Genomic DNA, 24,642 nt, shown 5'->3' with positions numbered 1-24,642 from the left:
ATTTGGTACCCACCTGCTGGGAGGGGACACGGTTCAAAGTGCTGGGAAATGGGAGCGTGTGGGGGTGCTCTTCCCTTTCCCGTTCCCTTTTCCCCTTTCCCTTTCCCTTTTCCCCTTTCCCTTTTTCCCGTTCCCTTTCCCTTTCCCCCTTTCCCGTTCCCTTTCCCTTTCCCCCTTTCCCCCTTTCCCCCTTTCCCCCTTTCCCGTTCCCGTTCCCCTCAGGCCGCAGGTGTCCAGGCCGCCCCCGTTCCCAGGGCAGCCGTGCCGTGCCGCCCCGCCGGGGTCCTCCCCGCCGCCCGGGGGCGCTGCCGCCGCAGCCGCGCCGCTCCGGCCGCCTTCCGGTTCCCGCCTTGCCGGTCCCGGTTCCGGCCGCCCGAGGATGGAGGCGCGCGTGGCGCAGTCCGCGGCGAGGCTGGCGCGGCAGGTGCGGGACAGCCGGGCCGGGCGGGGCGGGACAGGACAGCCGGGCACGGCACCACACGGACCGGGACAGCCCCGACCGGCACAGCCGCGGGGCTCCGCGGGGCGCAGGTGGCGGGCCAGCCCCGGGAGCGCTCCCCGGTACCGAAGCCCGCGCAGTGCCGGGAGCCCCGGGCGGGTGGTTGGGCCCCGCGGGAGCGGGAGGTCTGTCTGGGAAGGGAAGGCGGAGAGCGGGGAGGGCTGAAGCGCTTCCTGGGCCGCTGCCGGACCGAGGGCAGGGCTCCATCGCTGCCCCGTCTCACGCCCAGGGCGGGATCGCGGCAGCGTTCCGAAAAAGCTTCCTGAGCCGTCCGCGGAGCCGGCCCCGCACGGCCGCGTGTCACCGGCCCGGTCCCGTGTGTGGCGTGCTCCGGCCGGGCGGGGATCACCCGGCGGGGCCGGGGGCAGCCAGGGAGGGATGCGGCTCCTGTGTGCTGGCAAGCTCGCCGCCCGGAACAGCTCTACTGCAGCCACAAGGTGCTTAGGTTGGGGAAAGGGTGGTGACAACCCTCTGCCTTCTCAGTGACGATAGTAATGAAAAACAGAATTGCCAGGACAGAGCCGCAGGTGTCGATGGCTGCCCCCCGTTCCCAGGCATCTGTCCTGGTCAGTGACCGGTACTGAGTGCAGAGGCAGCTTTAGGAAAGCTTGGACTCCTCCAGGGTCACTTCTCATACCTTGCCCATTGCCTCAGGAGCATCCAGCTGAGAGCTTCTGGACTTTGGCCTTTGGGTTCTTGCCTGCCATACTTGTATGCACTTGAGCAAATTTTGAGTGTATTTCCTGCTTACAACTTAAATATACGACAGGCACTGAGATAATAAATCTGGTGGTTGAATCTCTGCAGCTCCTTCTTGCCTTTGATTTTGCCTTTCTCCTTTGTTGCTGCTAGGAGAAGAAGGACATCTCAGGTAAGGCAAGGTGGCTCTCCCTTTGCTGTCCCTGCTGTTTGGTCTGTAGTCCCTAAGCAGATTCCAGGCACTGGAAGCAAAGCAGGAGGGAGCAGCAGTGTTCAGCTCCAGGAGGCTGCAGGAGGCCATGCAGAATTACTGAGCCTCACTCTGCCTGTCACTCCCAGCTACGTGCTCCCTGTTTCCGGCTGCAGCATGCCCTGGAGCCTGTGGAGAGCTAGTCTGCAGGAAAATAACCCAACAGAGAGCAAGCAGTGTGTGCTCAGCCGGCTCAGCAGGGCTTGGCAGAGTAGTAGAGATAAAACTGAGCAGGAGGCAAGGAGGGGAAAGAAGAGTGATGTTCTGCTCCCTTTGCCATGCTCTCTCAGGCCATTTTCTCTCCTTTATGATTTTTTTCTTTTGATGGAGAAAAGCTCTGTCACATTAAAGCCCAGAGACAGAAACCTGTGCAAGTTTCCTGTTACCCAGCTGCTCAAGCAGGGTTCTTGGAAGACAGTCTTATGTGCTAAGGGAAAATGTAAGGGTGATTTTGGTACTTTGAAAAAGCTGTAGTTTTTTTGTATTCACAGGTTAGGGGAAGATTTCTAGTACTCAGCTGAGCAAAGAGCCCTTGGAGATGTCAGCATGGCCTCATGTAATTCCCACAGCTCCTCATGAGGTGGTCATCAGGTATGACCCTTTAGAGACAAGTTGTGCTAGACAGTGCAGGTAGAATAAACCAGGAGGTGACATTTGCAGCTTTTCCCTTCCTTTTCTCAGTCACACATCTTTTAGATCAGAGGTGTATTGGCATTGCCTCCCTTCTCACTTGGATAGTACCATGAGAGAGGAGTTGTTACAAGGCTTAGCTGTAGTTTTGTAGAGTAGTTTGTTTTTTAGGAATAATGTAGCATTCATAGCCTTTTAAAAACATCTAGCATTCACAGATCTTTGCTAGAGAATTAACTTTATCACAGGCCCTGTGGTGAGAGGCATTTCTGATGGAAATATCTGAAGACCTTTTTTCCAGGCAAGCTCAGCAACATGATTATGGGTGTGGGGGTCACAGACTCATGGCATACCTCAAGTTGGAATAGACCCATGGATCATCAAGTCCACCTCCCCACTCCTCACAGGACTACCTAAAACTAAACCATATTGTTAAGAGCCTATTCCAGATGCTCCTTGAACCCCGATAGGTTTGGTGCTACAACCACTTGCCAGGAGAGCTGTTTCAGTGCACCAGCACCCTCCTGGGGAAGAACCTTTCTGAACGAGTCTGAACTTCCCCTGACACAGCTGCATTTCACTTTCTGTCTCCTGTCACTGGTCACGAGAGAGAGGAGAGTGCTGGGTGGTGTTCCCAGAACAGGGGTGCCCCCATTGCCAGTCTGGAGATAAAAGCTGTGTGGCTCTCCCAGCCCAGCTGCTGGGATCTCAGCCCCATCAATTCTGAAACCCAATGTAAGCATTGCTGAGTTCAGGCTTTTCTGCTGGGTCCTTTTGAATGAAAACTTCATTTCATCATCGGTTTAAGCTGTTAATGAGCCCAATGAAAGGGAGACTGAAATGGCAGCAGCAGCACTGGGGTAGGCAGCTGGACCACCATGGTGAAACCTTTTGCTCCCAGTTCACACTCGAGTAACAACATAAGGACTGCTGCTGGAAATGTCTGAAGAAGGGAAGCACTAAACAGGAGAGACAGATGTGACAGTCTGGGCTTGGTCACATCTGGAGTGGGGCCATCCCGATTGCCTCCTGGTGCCAGTGCTGGGAATTGGCTGGTTTGGTGCAGTCATGGGAAAAAAGTAGATGAGACTTGCTGAACTGTGGCAGTATTGTAGAGGCTTTTATCTCCTGGCCAAATCCAAGTGATTACAGTCACCCTGTAAAAGAGCTCTTTGAGCCAGATGTCTGCCCAGGGGTGGGTGGTTCCAGGGCACTGTGGTTCTGATTTCTGACCATGCACATGGATTAACATCTTTCCTTGTCCTCACCTGTAGTGTAACAGTATGGAAAGAAGCTCCAGTAGGGTACTGGTCATGTCACCTCCTGTGAGTCTTCCCTTGGGTGGCCAGAGGTGTTTGTGATTATGTAGGAAAATCCAGCTCAGATTCCTCTTTGGTAAAGCTTGTCATTGGTACTGAAATATCCCAGTTATAGCTTGGGGGAAATCTTTTAATGCAGGAGAAATACTTGTGAGGTTCTTGTTGTCTTGGGCCTGCAGGGATTTTAGTTTTAAAAGAATGTTTGCCTTTGATGCAGAACTTTCCTTGGGCTCCTGGAGGTCTGTCCTGAAGCTGGTGACTTCACTGGAGGGAAGATAATACTGTGTGGACACAGAATTTACAGATTATGTGATATTAGGGGCTGAAGATACCTTTGCATTTATGTTTAAAGCACATTCTAGGCTTGGGGGATGAGTTATGTATGTCACTGCTCTGATGTTTATAGCAATAATGGCACTGAAACTTACAGTGACACAGCTGTGAAAGTACAGTTATATTTTTTAACTTGAAGCATAGAAGATTTTACAAATAAATTATGTGAAATGCTACCAAATCAGACCAGGAAGAAAAGTTGAAAATAAACAAATCTATGTGCTGTTGCTTATGGGGAAGGTTTGTGTATGCATGTCAATGAGAGAAAAACTGATTTTTGGGACACCTGCCTTGGGTTTTGAAAAGAAAAGCTGAGATGGGACTGTTTGAAGTGAGTTGCTTATAAGGTACAGCTGTGCTGTTCAGTGATTTTAATTGTGTAAATGCCAAAGCAGAGGATTTTATGTAGGTTTGTTTTTTTTTCTCTAAGTCCTGTTTCTTCACATCCAAACTGCAGGAAGCAGCATTTTTCTCCTCTGTAGCAGGAGAACATTGAGGTTGTAACAGAAGTGTGCCATAAACTGAAGAATGACCTCATAAGTGCTGATTTTCAGCTTGGCCCACAAATAGGCCAATCTTAAGATTGTTTTGCCTTAGCCTAGGCTTTTGAGCATGTGCAGTTAGTTACAGCAGCATTCTTGGGAGGGTTGTTCAGGTGGACATACAAAACCAAGAGATTCAATGGCCCAATTTTTTTCCTAATTAAATAGTCTAATTGTTTGAAGAGCAACAAAGTAAATGAGCCCTTTTTGATAAGGTTTGGTGGCCTGCAATAATAGCCTGAGCTGCGTCCTGCTGTGGAAATGCTGGCAGAGGAGAGCCTGGATGAGGGAGCCAAGGGGGTGACAAGCCAGGGTGGGCAGTGCTCACTGCCTCCCTCCATAGCAGCACCAAGGCCCTCAAACCTTCAGTAGCCTCCAGGATTCTGTGTCAGAGCCAGCTTTGTGGCTCAGGGCACAAAGCCTGTTATGGGGAGGACAAGGGATGGACAACAGAGATGAAACTTCAGCTGTTTGGTTTCTTTAGGGTATGGGGTGAGGAAGATTCCTGCTCCTTGCAGCAGTTTTGAAGAACCTTTTTTTGCTGCTAACAAATTTGTCTGAGTTAGGACTTTGAAGTCTGGTAGGACACAGGGAAGTGTGTTTGGAACATAGAGGCCCTCCTGAAATTCCCAAGTGCTCCTGAATGCAGGAGCATTGACTTGTGTCAGTTTGAAGGGAGAAGACATACATTTCCTTCCTGGACAGGGCAGGAAAGGTTGAGTGGTCAGGTGGAAGTGAGTGCGCCCTGCAGAAATGCCCCTGTGGAGCAGCACACTGCTTCTGGCATTCCAGTCTCTAGGTGGGGTTTGAGCTTGCTGGGGTTCTGTGAGTGGTCCTGGTTTCCTCCTCTGAAACTGTGGCCTGTGGGATGGTGAAGCAGGCTAAAGGAAGCTTTAGGGAATTTTGAGTCAAATCATTTGGTGTCTTTGTTAAAAAAGCTGGAGAAAGTGCTTATTTGGGGAATATCTCATTAGCATGTCCTGTTGTCATTCTTGTATTTCTGTCTTGATATAAGTGAGACTATTTTCTCACTACCTTTTCTAAAGAGTATTTCACAATCCTTGTTTTTCATGCAACTAGAAACAATCTTCAAATATTGTTAGGAATTAATCAGCTTACATGTCTTCGCTGTTACCTTTACAAGGCAAACTAGCACTGCGCCTGAGATCTTGCGGCTCCTCACCTCCTCTCCAGGAATTACTGTGTGACAACTCAAATTTCTTTTCAGGAAAACGAGATCAAGTTGTTAACTGCAGAAATTGAGCGTCTGAAGAACTTTGGGTGCTTGGGAATCTCCCCGAGTTTGGAAGGGTTGCGAGACGAAAACGCAAAGCTCAAGTACCGGTTAAACTTCCTTAAGAGGGTAAGGGAATAAAAAAATCATTGCTGGACCTTGTGGGTTTTTTTGTTGTTTTTAGGACAAGCTAAATAAATGGTGTGAGTTTGTTACAGCTCTGATGTGTGACAGCATGCTTGCTCTGCGTTCTGACACCTTAATTGATGGGACAAGATATTTCTTGGTTCCTTAAACAGAAACCTGTTTTATGGAAAATGTCAGTAGGTCAGTAAGCCCACATGGTCATGTCTTGGGCAGTTTTCGACCAGGTGGCCCAGCTGAGGTCTGTCCCAGGCTCACCAGCAGAGGTGTGAGAAGTAATGCAGCCCTGCAGTCTGGGGAAGGTTTGTGCTGGAAGGTTCAGCAGGAGAATCATGTGATTTTTATGTTGTATACATTGCTCCTGTGCCTGGAGGTGTCAGCCAAATCTGTCAGCTGTGCTTTGCCAGGCAGCCAAGGAGAAAAGTGGGATGTAACAGCTCCTCAGATGTTGGGAATTTAGCCTTCTGGATTTTGGTGGTTTTCTTTTTCAGAGCCTTCAAGAGGAAAGAAGTAAATCAACCAAAAGCATGATTAATATCAACAGCTGTCTCCAGGAGATCTTTGGAGCTGCCATTCAGGCTGCCTACCCAGACTTAGAAAACCCTCCTCTGGTGGTGACACCAAGTCAGCAGCCCAAATTTGGGGACTACCAGTGTAACAGTGCCATGGGCATATCACAGGTAAATGATGTAAATATTCTCAACAAAGGAGCAAAAACGGTGATGTTGTCTGTTGGAAGCTAAGGGATAGACACCACAGTGAGAGTTGCAGTATGAGACTTGATTTGGGCTGAGAACTGAGTGAGTATTGAATGGCATTTTAAGGGAAGCGTTGGCCTTTGCAGAGCTGGCCTTTAAACTTCTGTTCAGGTGCCTGGTATGAGGGAGTTAATGTGTGTGGCACAGAAAATCTGCTTGGTTCATGGGATCTAAATCAAATCAGGATTTAAGTGCTGCATCGATTTACTAATGATGTGCAATTAACTACCAATTAGTGAGTTGTATGTTTGGAACTGAAAACAGCAAAACAATAAATCACAATTCTAGAGAATTGCAAAATCTTGAGAAACACCTGCATATCTCTAACTGCTCTTCTCTAGTGCCAGGAAATATCCCCACATGTTTGTGTGCCCATACCCCGTTATCACAGGGCAGGTGACAAAGGGGCATCTCCAGCTTCCCCTCTTGGCTCACACCTCCCATTGCTGTGGGTGCTGTGGTTTCCTCCTGCCCACAGACACACATGGCAGAGCAAAGGGGCCCAGGTGCTGCCCTGTGTGCTCTGTTGAGTTTGGATCCCTGTGTCTAACATCCCAAACTGCCCTTCCTGAGCTACGGCCAGAAGGCACTGGGCATGGTTAGGCCTGGGTGTGCTCAGGAAGTGCTTTCTCGGAGCCCAGCCAGGTGTGGATTGCTGCTTGGGCACTGCCCTTCATACTCCTCTGGCTCAGTCCTTTGTTTAGTATCTCTTGTTAATTCCCTGGGTACAGGGAGTTTGACCAAAGAGGACCCAAATAGAATCAGGGACACTTCAGCAGTTGCTCAGCATGCTCAGTGGGCTGGGACTCTGCTGAAGTAAATCCAGGAGGTGTGGGAGAAAAGGTGGTGTGTTTTAGCTTAGGTGCTGAAGCACCCAACCTTTCAGTGCATCGATGCCTTTGGGTGACTAAGTAGGTGCTTTGTAATTACAGATCTTTTATTTGGCAATCTAAACAGAAACAACCCCTTTTATACATGTCCTGTTGTCAATTCACCTTTATTAATCCATCAGGCTGGCAGTTTTGACACTGAACTTGCACTGCCACTCGTGGAACTCTGCTGTCCCAGGTTGTCCCCGTGCAGTAAGCGTGACCGGGGCAGCAGGGGCACGATACGTGCCAGGCAGCAGGCTCTGGGCTGCAGTGCCAGGCAGAACTGCCCTCCCAGATCCCGTGTCTCCCCTTGGTCTCATTAGCATGTTGTCACTGTGCTGCTGCCCTGGGTGACTGCGCTGACACGGGATTCAAGGCGCTGCCACTCCCCTGACCGCCGCGTTACCCCAATTAACTCGCGGTTGGGATTCTCGAGCAGTCCAGGCTTCACATAACTGGGTGTCTGAACAGTCCCCTTCCAGCCAGGGTTCGAGTTCCAGGTTGTCAGCTGTGGTGGTGAATAAGGGTTCCTAGTGCTGGGCTTGGCTGAGGAGTTTGTTCCCTGGGCAGGCAGGCTGTGCTGTGCACTGGGCTGGAGCTTGGCTGTGCTCGCACAGGCAGTGTGTCAGCGTGGCAGAGCCAGGGGATGAGAGCAGCAGGTTGGGGACTTTCTGTCAGCCTGTTTTAGGGGCTTGGCTGTGGTGCAGGTCTTCACAGGGTGTCCCCCGGGCAGAGCTGGATCACGGGTCAGGGTCACTGGGACTGCCAGCAGAGTGGGAAGTGCCCTGACTGGGGCAGCACTGGTACGTGCCAGGCAGCAGCCTCTCCCTGCAGGCCTGCTGATGTGGAAAGGACCTTCACAAATGCCTATTGTTTTCCTGGGAGCTCATTAGCATATTAATGCATGGGGGATCAGCCAGGAGCTCCAACAGGAGTGTGGTAACCATTTCTGGAATGGTTCACATAATGTGCCTGTATTCTGGCGTAACATGCCCATAATCTGGTTTGCATTTATTTGAGTAACACTAAAGCTACTGAGGTTTGCTTTTCTTGCCCTTTTTAAGTCTTTACCATCTTGTAAGGATCCTGTGTATGACAGGTTAAACAGAAAAGTGAAACTTTAGTAGAAATACATTTTAGAGCAGACTGTAAATTAGCAAATACAAGCAGTGAGTGTAAATTGAGTTGACATAGAGGTACATCATCTTTGTGGCCTTGTGGAGTTGTTTTCAAATATATCACAGTAATACTGGAAAATCATGTGCTCAGAAACAAAATACTTGTGGTAATTTTATACAAGTGTGACTGTAGTGTTTTGCAAAGGATGGGTTGGGCTAGCTTACAGAATCCTCCTAAAGGATGTTTTTGTAAGATTTGCAAAAAGCTATGGGAGAAGATGCTTTGGGAGTGGACAGGGAAGTTATGTAGGTGATCTTCAAAGGTCTGTTCCAACTCAGACCACTCTGATACTATCATTGTATGTAAACTTGTGTTCTGTTCTTTGAGTTCCTCGCAGTGGGCTGCTCATGTCTCCAAGGGAAAAGGAGAGCTACTTAAATAGCAGTTTTTCTGATGCTCTTTGAAAAAAATTGGGTAGTGCTGGTATTATCTTTTTTTGCTGGGGTTGTTGGATTTTATTTATTTATTCACTTATTAATCTATTCACTTATTTATTTATTGAGCTTGAGACTAAGACAGGACTGAAGGCAGTTTGCTTTCGTTGTGTTTAATCATAAATAAACAGACCTGCTCTGAAGCCACACTCAGCATCTGCTGGAGGCATAGTTCAGAACTTCAAATGTGAATGCTGGCAGAGCTGAGGACACCCATGAGACTGATCAACAGGATTGTGAAGCATTAAAGGACTGTGCCAGTTACGTTGATTTTTAAAGGGTTTGTCCCTTTTACTAGCTTAGAAAAATACAAATTTACCAAACCACTTAGAAGGTTTTGTAAAATAGCCTGGGAGATTTTCTTCTGACATAGGGACTGCTCTGAGAAGGAGGTGGACGTGTTGGGTCCAGTCAGGCTTGTGCTGTGGAGAACTGATCTAATCTGTAAAATTGGCTAGAGATGTTTCTCTTTGTGTGTATCTCTGTATTATGAAGCTGAACGACCATGAGGATTTTTCAGTGCTTCAGTATCTGTGCTGTCTGTTTTGCTCTCTGGAATGTTTCAGAGGACTGAGTTTTCCTTGATCTTTGTTGTGTTCCAGATACTGCTCAAAACCAGGGAACAGAAGGTTAGCCCACGAGAAATCGCAGAGAGAATAGTAAAAAATATTCCTGCCAACGAATGCATTGAGAAGGTTGAAATTGCTGGTCCTGGTAAGGTAGTTTCATTTTACACATTTTGTATATCTTAAAGCAAAAAGGGCAGTTATGTTGTGAGAGGGAAGCTGAGTTGAGTTCTACTGTTCGGTGCTTTAAAACTGCAGTTTCACAGTGGATTAGCTTCTATCTTGGTGAGCTTTGTTGCTCTCAGACTTGTGTAGCAGCAGAGAATCTACTTCTGTATTAGAATTGGCAGGTATGATCATGACCCCTTTAATTAGCAATTTTTCCACTGATCCTTAAGGGAGCAGATTTCCTCTTTCAGTGTTTGTGATGGGAATCAAGCCACAGTCAGGAAATCACAGCAAAGATGGACAGCCCTTCTTGCTGTTGCTTGCATGGTGAGGAGACCTTGTCCTCTCAGAACTGAGAAGCTGGAGTAGGATGCAGGTCATTAATTGCTGCATTTGTTTTGTCCTTGTGACCCAGGGAAAAATACAAGGACTTAGGGCTTCAGCATAAACACAAAAATCCCATGGCCCAGCCCTTTTAGGGTTAGAGCTTGTTCATTGGCTCTGTGAAGCAGAAGTAAGACAGTGTCATACCATGAGCATAAGTTATCCCAGATGAAACTATGTTTTAGGATATTAATTTTTAATAAAAGATAAAGCAGGATTTGGTTTTGCATTCTGGAAACCAAATTACTTATTTTTTCACAAAATATTGTTTCTATAAATTCATTGTTGAGTGACAGTGTACAAAAAGGAGTTATGTCAATGGTGTAGCTTGCAGCATCTGACTCTTGAAGTAAAGGCCATAGTGATGTGAACAGACTCTTCTAATCTAGGAACAGAAATTGTCTTCAAGTGACAGCTTTGTTGTCCTGTGACTGAAAAATGTTTTGTCAAGCTGCTCTTGTGCTTGATGCATGAAAACAGAAATCCAGGTGGGGGGAAGGAAGCAAAAAACAATCTGAGGCACTTCTGCAGCCCCAGCACTCACTGCTGTTTTTTTCCTGCAAAGGTTTTATCAATGTCCACTTGAGAAAGGATTTTGTGTCGAAGCAGCTGAGCAGTTTATTGATCAATGGAGTTCAACCACCAGCTATTGGCAAAAGGAAAAAGGTACAGCAGTAAGCACACAGCTATCTTGCTACAGGGGAGATGTTCTGGACTACAGTATCTTCGAAATTCCCCCCGGGAAGGGATGTGGTGAGCAGATGTCCATGTCAGCAGGGGGTTAGAGCAGAGTATGTGGGATGTGGCATAGGAGCTGGGGGCCATGGGATAGGTCACTTGTACTTGCTGTGGTCTCTGGTGGCTGAGAGACAGGGCTCCCTGGGGGTGGGGGTTGTGCCCAGGTCTGTCTGGGAGTGATCCCTGACCCTCAGCTGGGCTGCAGCAACGCTCTCTCTGATGTTCCTGCTGAGGGTCAGCAGAGGTGATTCTCCTTCCCACTGCTCCCCTCAACAAAACCCAGATCAAACACACGAGGTGTGGTAATGGCCTTTTATTCATGTGTTCCTTCGGTTCTGTGCCTAAGGTGGTGGTGGATTTTTCCTCCCCCAATATTGCAAAGGAGATGCACGTTGGCCACCTGCGCTCCACCATCATCGGGGAGAGCATGAGCCGGCTCTTCGAGTTCGTGGGTTATGATGTTCTCAGGTGAGGCTCGTGGCTGGGTGTGGTGGGCTTGCTGGGCTGTTTGTGCAGTCCTGTCTCTCTGTTCTGCTCTGTGTTGGTCTTAGTTTATAAGCAAATAACCCTTAGTTTATAGCAAATAACCCTTAGTTTTAGTTTATAGCAAATAACCCTTTATGGGTAGTAGATACTGAGCTGAACAAGTGTAGCAGGGTTAGGAATCAAGGTGGGCAGCAGCTTCAGTGCAGTGGAACTGGACTGGGTTTCTGGTATTATGTGTGTTTCTTTTAGAATATATATTTTGAAAATGTGTATTTTAAAGCATATATTAAAGACATGATTGTAATTGTCCTCTTCAATTGCTCCAAGGTTGAACCATTTAGGAGATTGGGGCACCCAGTTTGGAATGCTCATTGCTAACCTCCAGGACAAATTTCCCGATTACTTAAATGTTTCTCCTCCCATTGGGGATCTCCAAGCTTTTTACAAGGTATGTGTAGCAAAGCAGATTGAGAAGCTTTACAAATGGCAGCGTAGTTTTGGAGAAATGAAAGAATTAAGTCACTGTTAGTAGATTATTGTGATAACCAGTGATGGATTGTGGTATCTGGTATTGAACTGTCTGTATATGGGTCATCCTCAAAGGCCTTTGTAAGCACACAGCCTTTCTGTCTGAGATGAGCATACTTGGAGAGCCTGTTCTGGGTGGTGGTTTGTTTCAGGGGAGAAAGCAGTGCTTTTCCATGTGTTTCCCTGCAGGAATCCAAGCAGAGGTTTGACACAGAGGAGGAGTTTAAGAAGCGAGCTTACCAATGTGTGGTGCTGCTGCAGAGCAAAAACCCCGACTTCATTAAAGCCTGGAATCTCATCTGTGACGTGTCACGCAGAGGTGACTTCACCACATCTGGAATCATGTCTCAGCTGTACAACAGTGTGGCTTTCCTCACTTTATGTCTGAGCACACCCTTCTATTTTCCCTTGAAAATCACTGCCACACTGCTAAGAGCAGCTGAAAGCAAAAAGCCAGTACAGCCAAAGTACTGGGCTGTCTTAAGTGGAGACTTTCAGCTAAATCTTTTCTCTCCTGATGCCTTGACCAAGAGGTGGATAATGCTTTTTCAGTCTTGCTGTACCCCCTGCTAGACATGCCACTGGTTCCCACTGTGTGCTTTTAATGTAAGTATTATGTTCTGTTTCCCTCAAGAATTCCAGAAAATCTACAACTGTTTGGATATCACAATCATAGAGAGAGGGGAATCCTTCTACCATGAGATGATGAAAGACATTGTGAAAGAATTTGAAGATAAAGGTGAGGCTTTTGGTGTCGGATCAGAAGTTCTGCAGCTGTGAGGATGAGCATGGTTACCTCAGTCCTATTCAGCAGGGCTTAGGGCTGATGCTTTTCAAGTTGCATCTCCCCCATGTTTGCTTTTTTCCTTAGCCACATTTCCTAAGAGGACTTTTTGTGGCTTTTCCTCATTTCAGGAGGCTTGAATCTTGCTGATAGCAAAAGCAGTTTGTCTGTGTTATTTGTAGGTAGTAGCACAGGGTACTTCTGGAATTTATTGTATTCTGAGTTAACAGTCAAGGAGCAATATATGACAGACTTCCCAGTCTTAGTGTTCTGACTGTGGGAACTTTGTCTGAGAAATCTCTGTGAAGACAGTGGGATTTTGAGATAATGTTGACTTTGAAACTGGCAAAAAGCCAAATGCAGCATAAAAAGTCTGGTTTTATGAGTTCCTGTCTGGATTTTGCAATTCCTGAGTCCCACCATCTGAAGTGTTCTGACTGTCTCACCTCAGAAGGACTCTGTGCAGAGTTGTCATCATACCTCTGTAGAGTTTCTGTTGCCTTTAATGCCATATTTTGTGATGGGTTTGTGGCTGTACAGGCAGATCTGGATGCAAATGTTGGGAGTTTTTGAATTAGGTCTTTCCTGGTAAGGCCACATTTGTGCAGATCTGCTCACTTGTGCATAGTTCTGGAAGCACTGTACAGAATGGGACTTGTGTTGACAGGGGAATTCTCATATAGGTATTTTCATATTTTTGATTCTGTGAGAGTGTGGCCTTTTCTTCCTGGCAGCAGCAGGGAGGGGAGGTGTTGCTGCTGGCCCAGAAGCTCCCTGGTGTGATTGAGCACAGAATGTTTTTCGTTCTTTGGCAGGATTTGTCCAGGTTGATGATGGCCGGAAGGTCGTGTTCGTCCCAGGTTTCCCAGTCCCGCTGACAATCATGAAATCAGACGGAGGTTACACGTATGACACATCAGACCTGGCTGCTCTGAAGCACAGGCTGTGTGAAGAGAAGGGTGACATCCTCATCTACGTTGTTGATAGTGGTCAGGTGAGTTCAGCACCCTCTGCTGTAACTGTTGGTGCTGGTCAGCACAAAGTGTGTGAAATGATGGATGCAACAGTAACACAGGTAGAACCCCACAGGGTCTTCAGTGTGATTGGTATATTTACTCCTTATCTGAACAGTGGGGGGAATTGGCCATTTGCTGCTTCTGTAGAGCTGGAAAACTCCTGAAAAGGTTGAACACTTCAAAGCAGAATTTGTCTGTGGAACTGGAAACACTTTAAGTCTTACTGTGAGAACATCATTGTGAATAGGATGAAGCTATGAAGAAACTGCAGTTGTTGGTGTTTTATTTTCTTGCAGTCTGTGCATCTCCAAACGGTTTTTGCAGCTGGACAGATGATTGGTTGGTATGATCCCAAAGTCACCAGAGTGGCCCATGCTGCCTTTGGAGTGGTGCTGGGAGAAGACAAGTAAGTGTCTGGGTGTATTTTTTCCTCTGTCTGTACCTTGGAGAGAAAGTTTGAGTGAATGCAGGAGATTTGCTCTCATTTGTTGAGAAGTATGTATGTGGCACACCAAAAAATCCACAAAAGAAAGCACTGGTTCCTGTGCTGGTACCTGTAACTGTGTCATTGTGTTGTGTGTCATTGTCCTTGATTGACAGTCAGTGCTGCTGTGGTCACATTCCCTCCTGAGCCTGGCATTGGGCAAGGGGCACTTGGATTGGCTGGTGGAAACCAATGTGGCACTGGGAGATGGCAGGGGTAAAGGCCACGATTTTCATTGCTTTCTACCTCCTTCATGGTAGATGAAAACAAAAGCTGGGAAAAGTCTGGTACTGCTATTGTATGCTGCTTCATGCCTAGAACTGGACAGTTCTCACTGTTGAGTCCTTCCTGGCCATTCCTGCTGACCATGCTGTGGGTGCTTTCTCAGTTTTGGAGCTGTCCATGTGATGGCAATTCCTTCAATACAAAAGGATTTGCCATGTGCTTTTTTCCTAAGCTTGCTGGGCACTAGGCAGAGTGTGGAAGTGTTTTGCCTCTTATGCAGGTGGTCATTTTGGCTGTGTATTTTCAGGAAGAAGTTCAAAACTCGTTCAGGGGACACAGTGCGTCTCATAGACCTGCTGGAGGAAGGACTGAAACGAGCCATGGACAAGCTGAAAGACAAGGAACGGGACAAGGTAATTGTGACAAATTGCTTGTCTGTCTTGACAACTTCCCAGATGTGTTCACAGACTTATGGTCTCTGCATTGCTTAGTGAGATTTCTGTCTGTCTTGCTGCCTGCAGAGAACTGGATAGTGTGGGACATGGGATGTAACAGAAAGACCAAACTCTGTCCAAGCACAGTGTGAGGCAGTGAAATTGGGAAGGGTAGTGTAGGGGAAAAGTGAAAAATCCCTTTTTAAATAGGAACATGAGGAAGGGAGGAAAAAAACCCTTGAAAATCTCTAAAGGTCTCATAGGAGTCAGGCACAAAGTGCTTTGCCCTGCTGCCACTGTTCCAGCATAGAGGGGTTTGTAAGTGTTTGGATTGACCAAAATGCTCCATAAGGGTAGGAGGACCAACATTTGTTCTGTGTACATGTAAGAAGCAGGAGCAGAGCACATCACACCTGGCAGGTTGTGGGGCACAGAGGTCCTGTGGGCTGTCAGAAGAGGGAGTCAGCCCTAACCTGAGCAGGGCTGTGGTGCCTCGCAGGAGAAGTGAGGGGTGGGTGTGGGGTTTTCTGGTGCCCTGAAGCAGAGAGGTGTCTGTGAACTGAGCACCAGGTGGGTAAATGCCCTCAGCAGCCTGGGCTCTCCTCCTGAGCCCTACTGACAGGCCAGGGCTGTGCATTGTGCTTCATTATTCCTCTTGACTGTTGCCTGTTTGCAAATTGCACCAGGTCCTGACGCCAGAAGAGCTGAAAGCTGCCCAGACATCAGTGGCTTTTGGATGCATTAAATATGCAGATCTGTCCCACAACAGACTCAATGATTACGTGTTCTCCTTTGACAAGATGCTGGATGACCGAGGGAACACAGCTGCCTATCTGCTCTATGCCTTCACACGCATCAGGTGAGTGGGGTGCTGCGAGCTGCAGGAGCTGCTGCTGGTGCTCTCTGCATGTGTCACAAAGGGACAGTCACATCAGTGCTCTTGGGGTGTTGGGTAAGAGAAGCCAGCCACACTGGTACGCACCACGGACAAGATTTTATTTGTCATTGCACATGATGTGTCCAGTGCTGCCCAAAATGGCTCCTCTGTGTGACACACAGCCCAGGGAGGGAACTGGGGGAGTTCCTGGGAAGCAGAGGATTTAAGGAGTTGGAAAAGGATGCATCTGTGCAGCTGCTCAACTCAGGTATTGCCACACCCCAGTTTTTCTGGCACCCTGAGCCCTGGTTTGCTTGGGAGTATCAGCTGTCCTTGCTGCTGCAGGTGCCTAGAGCCCATCCCTCCCTGTTCCTCTGAGTGCCCTCCTGGATCGAGGGCTGACTGTCCTCTTTGGCCTGGTCACCCAGGACTGGGCAAGGGAGGCCATCAGCCCTGAGGCAGGGGAGCAGGCTGGCCCTGGGCAGGCTGGGCAGTGGGACCCTCACAAGCAGCCTCTGTTTTGGACCGTTCTAGGGCAATTGCTCGCCTGGCCAATATCGATGAGCAGATGCTGCGGAAGGCAGCCAGGGAGGAGGTGCTGGTCCTTGACCATGAGAAGGAGTGGAAACTGGGCAAGTGCATCCTGAGGTTTCCTGAGATCCTGCAGAAGATCCTGGAGGACTTGTTATTGCACACACTCTGTGACTACCTGTATGAGCTGGCCACCACCTTCACTGAGTTCTACGACAGCTGCTACTGCGTTGAGAAGGACAGGCAGACTGGTGAGTGTTGGCCACGGGGTGCTGCATGTGCCTCTGTCACATCCTGTGGTCACATCCAGCTCCAGGGTGTTACCCTGTGTTGGAAAGGCTGTTGTCACACTACTGTGTCCATGTGGGAGGGTTGACAGAGACTGGCAGAGCCCGTGTTATGACTGAGTAGAGCTGGGAGCAGCCAGGCACCTGGAAACAGGAGGGGTGCAGTGAGCCTGGCTTTGGGAGAGCAGGAAGGGTTCCGTGTGCCAGTCCAGGGTCTGGTTTTGAATGGAAGGGCTTCCCCTGGGGAAGGTACTGTTCTGAGCAGCTACTCCAGCTTCTCTGTCTGTGTTTTCCAGGCCAGATCGTGAAGGTGAACATGTGGAGGCTGCTGCTGTGCGAAGCCACTGCCACTGTCATGGCCAAAGGATTTGACATCCTGGGGATTAAGCCTGTGCAGAGGATGTAGCAGTTCCCTGTGGAATACAATAAAGGGACTAAACAACTGCAGTTCTCTCTGTCTGTTGGAGTGGGGTTGTGCTAAGGGAAAAAAAAATAGAGGGGGAGGGAAGAGGAGAGAAAAGGCTTCAACAGCTGCAGATACAGAGGCAGACAAGTGGCTGTGAACACAGCTCAAAGCAATTCTTGGGGCAGGAGCTGAAGCCCATGAACTCAGAACACCCAAGAGTACTTTCAGGAAACCCTCCACCCACCCACACTCCCAGACCCAACAATAATACTCTGCTCTATACTCCCTTCATCCACTTTACCTTAGGTGCCAGGTATGAGCAGGTCACCCAGCCTTTGATGTCATCTGTGGTGGTGCGGGGAGGCAGGCAGCAGCTTTACCTGGAGGAGCAGGAAGCCCAGGAGAGGAGCAGATCAGTTAAACTACATTCCCTCTGAGTAAAACACAAGGGAAATACCTTTCCCCTCAGCAGCAATGTTTTGAATCCCTACAGAGTTGCAAACCTCTTTGTACAGTGCATATCAATCGTGAGCAACTACAAGGAGCCACAGCTCCTGCCTTTGCCTTGGGTTTGTTGGAGCCTCCTAAAAAAATTTCCGCAGTTCTAAAGCAGCACAAAAATGCAGCTGGAGAGGTGTTGCATTGATGCAGGTGCTCACTGAAGGCATGTGTGTATGTGTATGCACATATTTGTGTGTATATCTGTATATAGAGAGAGATAAGAGATCTGTATTAGTTAGAGCACTGGGGAGGGCTCGGCTCTCAGTGTCCAGCACCTCATGTGGTGAGGTGGGCCCCAGCTGGCACTTCACCAAGTGCAGAGCTGTGCAAACACTCCCGGTGGCCAAGCACTGCCCAGGAACCCACCGGGCCTGGCGCTGGTGCCAGCAGGGTGACAGCCATGCCTCGCCCAGGCCTGTGCTGTGCTCCCTGTGCCCCAGCTGCCCCCACACCCTGCCGTGCCGCTGTCCCTGCTCCCTGAGGCAGAGCCAGGCCCCTCCCGCCCTACCTGGGCCGCGCCGGCCGGCTGGTGGCAGCGGTGACAGCCGGGTCCTGCTCGCGGGGCCACCTCCGTGGCAGAGGCAACGTCAGCCACAGTCCAGCGGTGGCCACAGTGACCAGTCCGGCTCTGGGTCCAGAGCAGCAGGCCCAGGTGTTCCTCCAGGCACGGGCATGGCAGAGGCCGCCACGCTGAGCCGTGGCCTCCAGCAGGAGGGGACAGCCCTCTGCAGGCAATCCCTGAGTGTCAGCACCCAGAGCCTGCCCCGGCAGGGAGGGGGTGACACCAGCAGGACCCCAGCACCCCGGGGTGAGGGCTAGAGTCAGCAATGGTCAGAGCAGGGGTGTGTGGAGTGTCCATGTGTGCAGGGGTAGCTCCCAGTTCCATGGGGCCATGCAGCCAGGAGCAGGGCTGTGCTGCCAGGGCTGCCCACAGGGTGCAGGGCAGGCTGGGGTGTCAGGGCACCCCTGGGCACAGGGGTCAGGCCACTGCTGGGGAAACAGGGGCCCATGGTTGGGCTGGGGGTGGAGGGGGCACTTAGGAGCCCTGGCTGGGCTGGGGACTGATGCCATGCAGGGATCAGACCCCTGGGAACCTCAGCTGTCCTGGGGTGGGGTGTCACTCAGAAGCCAGGCCCTGGCTGTGGAATCAGTGCTGGGGGAGCCCTGGGGCAGGGCCATGTGTCAGTGCAGGGGGCCATGGGGCAGTGTGCCCTGCCCAGACAAACAGCTGGAGCAGAGGATTAGAAGGTCTGAGCTGACTGTTGGAGTCAGCTGTTGGACAGCACCCCTGAGGGAAAGGGTCCAGGGGTCAAGTGGGACAACAGGGCTGGCAGGGCAGCTGCCCTGTCCCACACTGCCAGAGCTGAGCCAGAGGTGGCAGCCAGGCTCAGCCACGAGTAAAGATCATCAGACACATCCACGGCGATGAGGTCCGAGGTGGAGCCAGGGAGGTGAGCCAGCCAGGAAAGGTCAGGATCAGGTCCAGGGACAGCAACCAGGGTTAGCCACAGTCTAAGGATCACTAGGCAAGTCCATAATGACGGACAAAGGCCGCGGTCAGGCTGGGAAGTCAGTCTGTGGGCCAAGGTCCAGGTTCAGATTACTGGGGTCAATGGCCAGGCACAGGCATGGCTGTTGCTCTGGCCAGGCCCCAGCAGCAGAACTTCAACCCACTCTCCAGCAGGGATGGCCAGGGCCTCCCTGCCAGGGCACACAGCAGCCACTGCCCCACAGGTGCTCTCTAAGCTGTCCCCAAGCCCATGGAGTGAAGCCCCATCACGTTGGGGATGGAGGGGGGAATGGAGGAGTGCAATAATGGCACTTGTTTTCTCTTTGGTGGCAGCAGCAGGATGCCCATCTGTCACCTGCTGGGCTGGCAGGGACATTGCCCAGCTGCTGCTCCAAGCCAGCCACCCCCCCAGCATGCCCAGAGCTTTTGCCTGGTGACAGAGAGGGATGTACCTGGAAGAGCCTGTTACACTCCATTATCATGTGGGCCAAGCCCTGCGTTGCTGCCAGGTTCTCATTCAGCTCCCTCTGGTCAGGCTTCCCCAGGCTGCACTTCCTCTGGCTGGATCTAGGAGAGAGGAAGGTGAGAGTGAGCAGAGTGCTGGGAGCCACACAAAACACTCTGCACTGAAGGACCTGCAAGGGCCATGCAGGGCTCATGCAATGTCACCACTGAAGGTCAATTCCCTCCCAGCACATCCCAAAGGTGTCCAGGGCACTACTGGCCAGTAGTAATGGACATACAAGAAAGACAAGTTCCCCAAACACATCATCACACACCTGGCCAAGAACAACAATGACCCCAAGCTTATTTGTGTTTTCAAAATCAAGCTCCTTTGATACCTGCAAAACCCATGTAGAACCTTTTAAATCCTTTGGCCCAAACCACACCCAACACATTTTGAAAACAGTCCCCTCTTTTAATTCATGCTAGTGGTATTACATCATCGGTCCTGGCTTCTGAAACTTTTATCTATGTACATTCCTGCCAAATGGCTTGAAAATTGGGTGGAAGATAATAGTCCTCAGCGCTGCTCCTCAGAGTCAGACCTGTCAGCTTGAACCCTTTGAAGTGGGAACCCTGCACCAAGGCATTAATGCACAGTTACAGCAGAGCTACAGCTTCAAAGCATCCTGCCTTCTAAACACTGACAACAAAGAGAAAACTCCATTGCTATCTTTGGTCCTGACATTTCAGAGCAGTGTTGATGTAAAGCAAAGAGGAACAAGTCCCAGAGCGTAGCTCCAGGAGCTCAGACAGCACAGCAATCTAGCAGGACCTGCTGCCACCACTCCATCCCCTCCCCAGGTGCCCTGGCAGTGGCCCCGTGGCTCTTCTGTGTGTACCAGCTCAGCACAGGGATGCCTGAGGCGTTTTCTGATGTTTTGTGACATTGAAAAGAAAATCCTCAGTGTTTTCTTTCCCTTCCCCTGTGCTATCCAGAGCCTGAAAGATGCCAACAGCACATCTGACAGCTTTGCTTTGGGACTAGTCCTCCCCTGTAGATCCCCAAGTGAGGTGCTCAGCCCGCTATGCTGTCGGGAGCACGATGCTTCCTGCACAGCCAGCTGAGCTCTCCTGCCCTCATCTGTCTGCCCACAGCCCAGGAGCACCAGCACAGCACACAGCCCTGCCTCAGGAGGCCAGATAAGGCATGAATGCTCTCAGAGATTATTTGTCTACTTTGGCCCAAGGGCACCTTCCTCCCTGCACGTACAGACAGGGGATGTTATGCAACCCAGATACTTTTACTTATTAAGATAAATTTACAGACTCCCCGTGGCTCAGTTTGGCAGGAATGATCCCCTTATCAGCCAGCAGAACCAGTGCCAGTAGCTGCCTCAATCTGCCAGGGATCTGCAGGGCCTTGAGGCCACACCTGGGCTCAGGTGGCCAGTGCAGGAGCACATTTCCAATGGCCAGCACCCCTTTAATGCTAGCAGTGAGCCACAGGCTGGGCTCCTGGGCAGCCAGGGGAGCGCAGGAGAGGGGAGGGACACACACAGACTGGTCAGGAGCACAGCAGTGGGGCCCCAGCACAGCCCTCTGCACTGGGCAGTGAGCAGCCACATGGCTCCATGCACTGCAGGCAGCTCCTGCTGCACCTGAGCAACCAGATTTAAGGCAAAGCCCAAGGCACACACAGTCTATTTCTCCCTCAAAATCAGACACTGACCCTGGGCCAGCTACAGAAAGCATTGCTCCAGCAAGAGCACTGTGGACAGCAGCAGTGCCATACCTGGTTGAGGAGGAGGAGCTGTCCCGCCTCAGGGTGTTGAGGTGAAACAAAGAAGGCGCCAGACAGACAGCAATGTTGGTTGGGGTCATCTGGTTTTCCTCAACAAAAGCCACCACGTCTCGCAGGAAGAACAGGAGGATTTTCAAAGCTTCTCTGTTTTCCTTTGGGAGAAGGAGAATAGCAGCCTGGACAGCCTGAAACTGCTCGTCCTTGGGCACGTCTGAAAACACAAACCATGACAAAAATCCCTCGTGACCTGCAGAAGGAGCATCCATCACAGGGTCCCAAGTAGGGCACTGAGCCTGTAGGTTCATCCATTTCCTTGTCCCAAGCTCACAGCAGACAAGGAAAGGCCATTATCCCATCTAACATGAACCATTTCTCCTGCTGCCTGTCAGGTGCATGTTCACACCCAGGGATGCTGCTGCCTGACTTGCAATTTTTCTTGAACACCATTCTAATGAACATATCCTGAACTGAGTTACCATCCAAATAAGGACCTGTCTCCCCATAAAATATTACTCTGCAGTGATACTTTGGAGCTGCTCTGCTGTCTTTTCCTTTCAGCTTCAAGCATGAAGAGAACAGATGCTCTCAGATAACTCAATTCAGAGACCAGTGTTTTGCCAACAGATTTTAATTCACACTAACCCCCACTGAGACTGTTTGGCCAAACAGCTCTGGCAGGAGGGTGGGTCTGGCTCATCCTGCCATGCATCCCCAGCACAAGGATTTCTCCAATTAATACCACTGCAAAGGGCAGAAGATCACTTCTCCTTCCCTTCAGGTAGATGCACATACACAGAACACAAAACACACTTCTTGGTGAAAGCAGCACCAAAATCTCCAAAAGAGTAATTTAATCTGTGCCCTTGCTCCAGAAGATGGGTGAGTGGGGTGAATAGAATTTGGGCATTTGCTGCTTCTCTCCCAAAACAAGAGACAGGAGGTAGACAGTGGCCAGATTACAGTAATTGAAGGAAAGCAGTTATACATCTCTTAGACATGGGAATTGTAGACCACCTTACAAAGGAGGATTTGTGAATGCAAGAAGAAAACTTATTTCAAACAAATAAATCATTTTCAGACAAAATTTTAAAACCCTGGCAGGTGATGAAATAAAACCCAACAGAACTTCCACGAACCTACACTGTACACAGAAGAGCAGCTGCTCGGTGACTTAGGTCAATAAAAGCCACATGGGTTAGGCTGCAAAACCAGTCCTCTCAGAAAGCTCACAATTTGTCTTTCAAAACCTTTTCTCAGAAGCAGAAGAAACTCGTCTGTCCCAACAACATTATTAGCCCTACTTCAAGCTCCTTCCTCAATCCATCTGCTTTTTGAAAGTGAATTCCTCGAGGGCAAAGTGCTAGAAATAGAACCTGTTTAAACTGTATAAAATGCAATATTTCAGCTTTCAGTTTCCTTGGTTTTTGGGTTGAGTCTCAAGGACAGTAAAGTGTAAGCACAGGCAGGAGGCTGCTGGCATTTCCCAGCTGTGTCGCAGCAGCTGTTCTTGGGCACCTTAATAAATACATCAATATATCACGTCTTGCTCAAGGAGCTATGCCATGCCATGAACAGGCGGACCAGGTTATTTCTTAATTTTGCACAAGGAAATAACTGTTTAAAAGCACAGTTTAAAGAGGCTGCTGCAGCATTTCCTTACCTCATCCTTGAGGGAAGAGAACTAGCTGGTTCACAGGATGCAGAAGGGAAGCTCCCAAGCCCAGAGCCACAGTGAGCTCATCTGGTCAGAAATGTCCTGCCTGACTTGTCTCCTCTGACTGCAGGGGACGTGGCACTAGTCCTGGTCTGGCCACTGCCTTGTACAGCTGAATATTAAGATATCCAAGGCACTGGAAAATGTCAGCATTAGGTATAGGGGACAAGAAAGAAGATGCCAGATGGACTCTATCATTTAGAAGGCCAATTCTTTTTTATTCAGAAACTCATTGCTTTTTTTGTACCCTAATTCACTACAGGTGGACTTGATTGGTCCTTTAATTAAAACACCATCACCATTGGTTAATTAAGAAACCACCATTTGGTAAACAAATCTCCATAGCACATCCCACATGTTCACAACACCAGGTGCAGCAGGTTAGGATAAGAATTGTTTGTCATTCTTCTCTCTGATCTTCTCACAGCCTTTCCCAGGAGGATGCCTGGGAAAGTCGTGTGTCTGCTGCTACAGAAAAATGCCAGCACAGGAAAATGCCAGCTTTTGGTACCTACACTGGTAGATGTGGAGGAAGGATTCACAGAGCCTGCTGGTGAATATAGGCTCAGGGAGGTCTCGGAAATACTGCTTCACCATATCTGCCACATCAAATGCTGACTGCCCCTCATAGCAGACGTTGTTTGGGCTGGTTTCGTTCATTTCCCTTAAAGACAGGATCCTGGATTTAACACCGGATTTTCGGAACAGGCCAACCTGTGGGTAAAAGAAATTATTAGAGACAAAGAGAGGAGTCATTGGGAATCAAAATTTGGACAAATAAGTGATCCTTCACCTTCCTTCTAATAGCAAATACCCTATGGCAGGGGATTGAACACCAAAATACTTTTGTATCATTAGAAGCCACATGGACATTTCTCTAAGGCAAGCCATGCCTAGTACCCAGAGAACCAGCTGTGACATACCAATTTTCATCTTTGTTTGGCTTTTATTTCATACAGAAGTACTCATTTTGCATTTTAAAATCACTACCATTGACATGTGTATGTTCTCTTGGGCAGGCTGTGTTTACATGTGGCAACTCTAAGTTTCAAATTCACCAATGTGTGTGCACCAAACACAAACATACATCAGGGGTGGCTTACACAAACTGACTGTGAGATCCACAAGGCTCCTTGTAACACCTGATAAATCTAATCCTCCCACAGGCTGGCAAAGGGCAGATGCCATTTTGATGGAAATTTTGATGTTCTTTTTAATGTGATTGTCAACTGGGTGAGATTTAGGAGTTTCCCATGAGCTCAACCCACCAAAAATTCTGGTGACAGTTTTACTCTGTGCCACTGAGACAGTATTTAAACTCTCTGGTTTATTTATATGAACTGAATGGATACCATAACCTCAAAATGAAAAACACTTGCATTGTCACTTCACAGAAGTGAAGTCACACACTTTTGCTCTTTGGCATCATATAACACATCTAGACAATGGCAAAGCACAGGAAGAAAAGTCTTTTCTTTAACTAATATGTCTCATGCCACAAGGTCTCCATTTCTGCAGCTGTGCCATGGAAACACCATACACAGCACACACTTCCTCTGCCATCTCCACTCAGGGGATAAATACACAGCTGAGCTCCTGGAAAAGTTGTAACAGGCACTGCTGTAATGTTTTCTCTCTGCTTAGTGCATTTCAGCTGAAACAAGACTAATTTTCACATTAGCTCTGGCACTACCAGCAGCCACAGAACAGAGGGAACAATGACATTGTCTGGCAGATTTGCCTCCTTGGGGAGCAGAGACATGACACCTCCCCAGGCAAAGCCAGCCTGACTGCCTGCACCAAGAGGGTTTCAGTGAGGGAAGGCACAAAAACACAGCACAGGGCTAAAGGTGTTCCCAGAG

The 24,642-nt window shown here is 49.2% G+C and overlaps 2 protein-coding genes across 3 annotated transcripts in view; one reads left to right on the top strand and one right to left on the bottom strand.

Annotated features, from left to right (window-relative positions):
* Window positions 1-351: 351 nt before the first annotated feature.
* RARS1 (arginyl-tRNA synthetase 1) lies at window positions 352-16,838 on the top strand. Its single transcript, XM_084216100.1, has 15 exons — window positions 352-424; window positions 5,501-5,635; window positions 6,142-6,330; window positions 9,496-9,607; window positions 10,577-10,677; window positions 11,096-11,217; window positions 11,563-11,683; window positions 11,953-12,082; window positions 12,398-12,502; window positions 13,363-13,541; window positions 13,860-13,969; window positions 14,580-14,685; window positions 15,393-15,565; window positions 16,118-16,365; window positions 16,698-16,838. Exons 1-15 carry the CDS (start codon window positions 380-382, stop codon window positions 16,805-16,807), a joined length of 1,986 nt encoding a protein of 661 aa, XP_084072226.1. The 5' UTR covers window positions 352-379; the 3' UTR covers window positions 16,808-16,838.
* The window catches only part of LOC311159782 (rho GTPase-activating protein 7-like), a 47,550-nt gene continuing 39,594 nt past the window's right edge, over window positions 16,687-24,642 (bottom strand). The window contains exons 8-13 of one of the 2 annotated variants that reach the window (XM_084216099.1): window positions 23,296-23,494; window positions 21,058-21,277; window positions 19,271-19,385; window positions 17,817-18,883; window positions 17,109-17,187; window positions 16,763-16,814 (exon numbers count right to left, since the gene is read on the bottom strand). In XM_084216099.1, coding sequence (XP_084072225.1) covers window positions 18,866-18,883; window positions 19,271-19,385; window positions 21,058-21,277; window positions 23,296-23,494 — 552 coding nt within the window. In that variant the 3' untranslated portion in view covers window positions 16,763-16,814; window positions 17,109-17,187; window positions 17,817-18,865. Of the gene's footprint in view, window positions 16,815-17,108; window positions 17,188-17,816; window positions 18,884-19,270; window positions 19,386-21,057; window positions 21,278-23,295; window positions 23,495-24,642 lie in introns of both variants that reach the window. The other variant, XM_084216098.1, reaches the window with a different exon arrangement.

Source organism: Fringilla coelebs (assembly GCF_963513975.1).
Source record: "Fringilla coelebs genome assembly, chromosome: 15".
Classification (NCBI taxonomy): Eukaryota; Metazoa; Chordata; class Aves; order Passeriformes; family Fringillidae; genus Fringilla; species Fringilla coelebs.
This window is presented reverse-complemented; position numbering and strand designations above follow the sequence as displayed.

Excerpts from the sequence above, each read along its gene's own strand:
- RARS1 (XM_084216100.1), top strand. The coding sequence starts at position 380 with ATGGAGGCGCGCGTGGCGCAGTCCGCGGCGAGGCTGGCGCGGCAG. Across the intron at positions 9,608-10,576 it reads GGTTGAAATTGCTGGTCCTG|GTTTTATCAATGTCCACTTG; the intron begins GTAAGGTAGTTT and ends TTTCCTGCAAAG. Across the intron at positions 13,542-13,859 it reads ACGTTGTTGATAGTGGTCAG|TCTGTGCATCTCCAAACGGT; the intron begins GTGAGTTCAGCA and ends ATTTTCTTGCAG.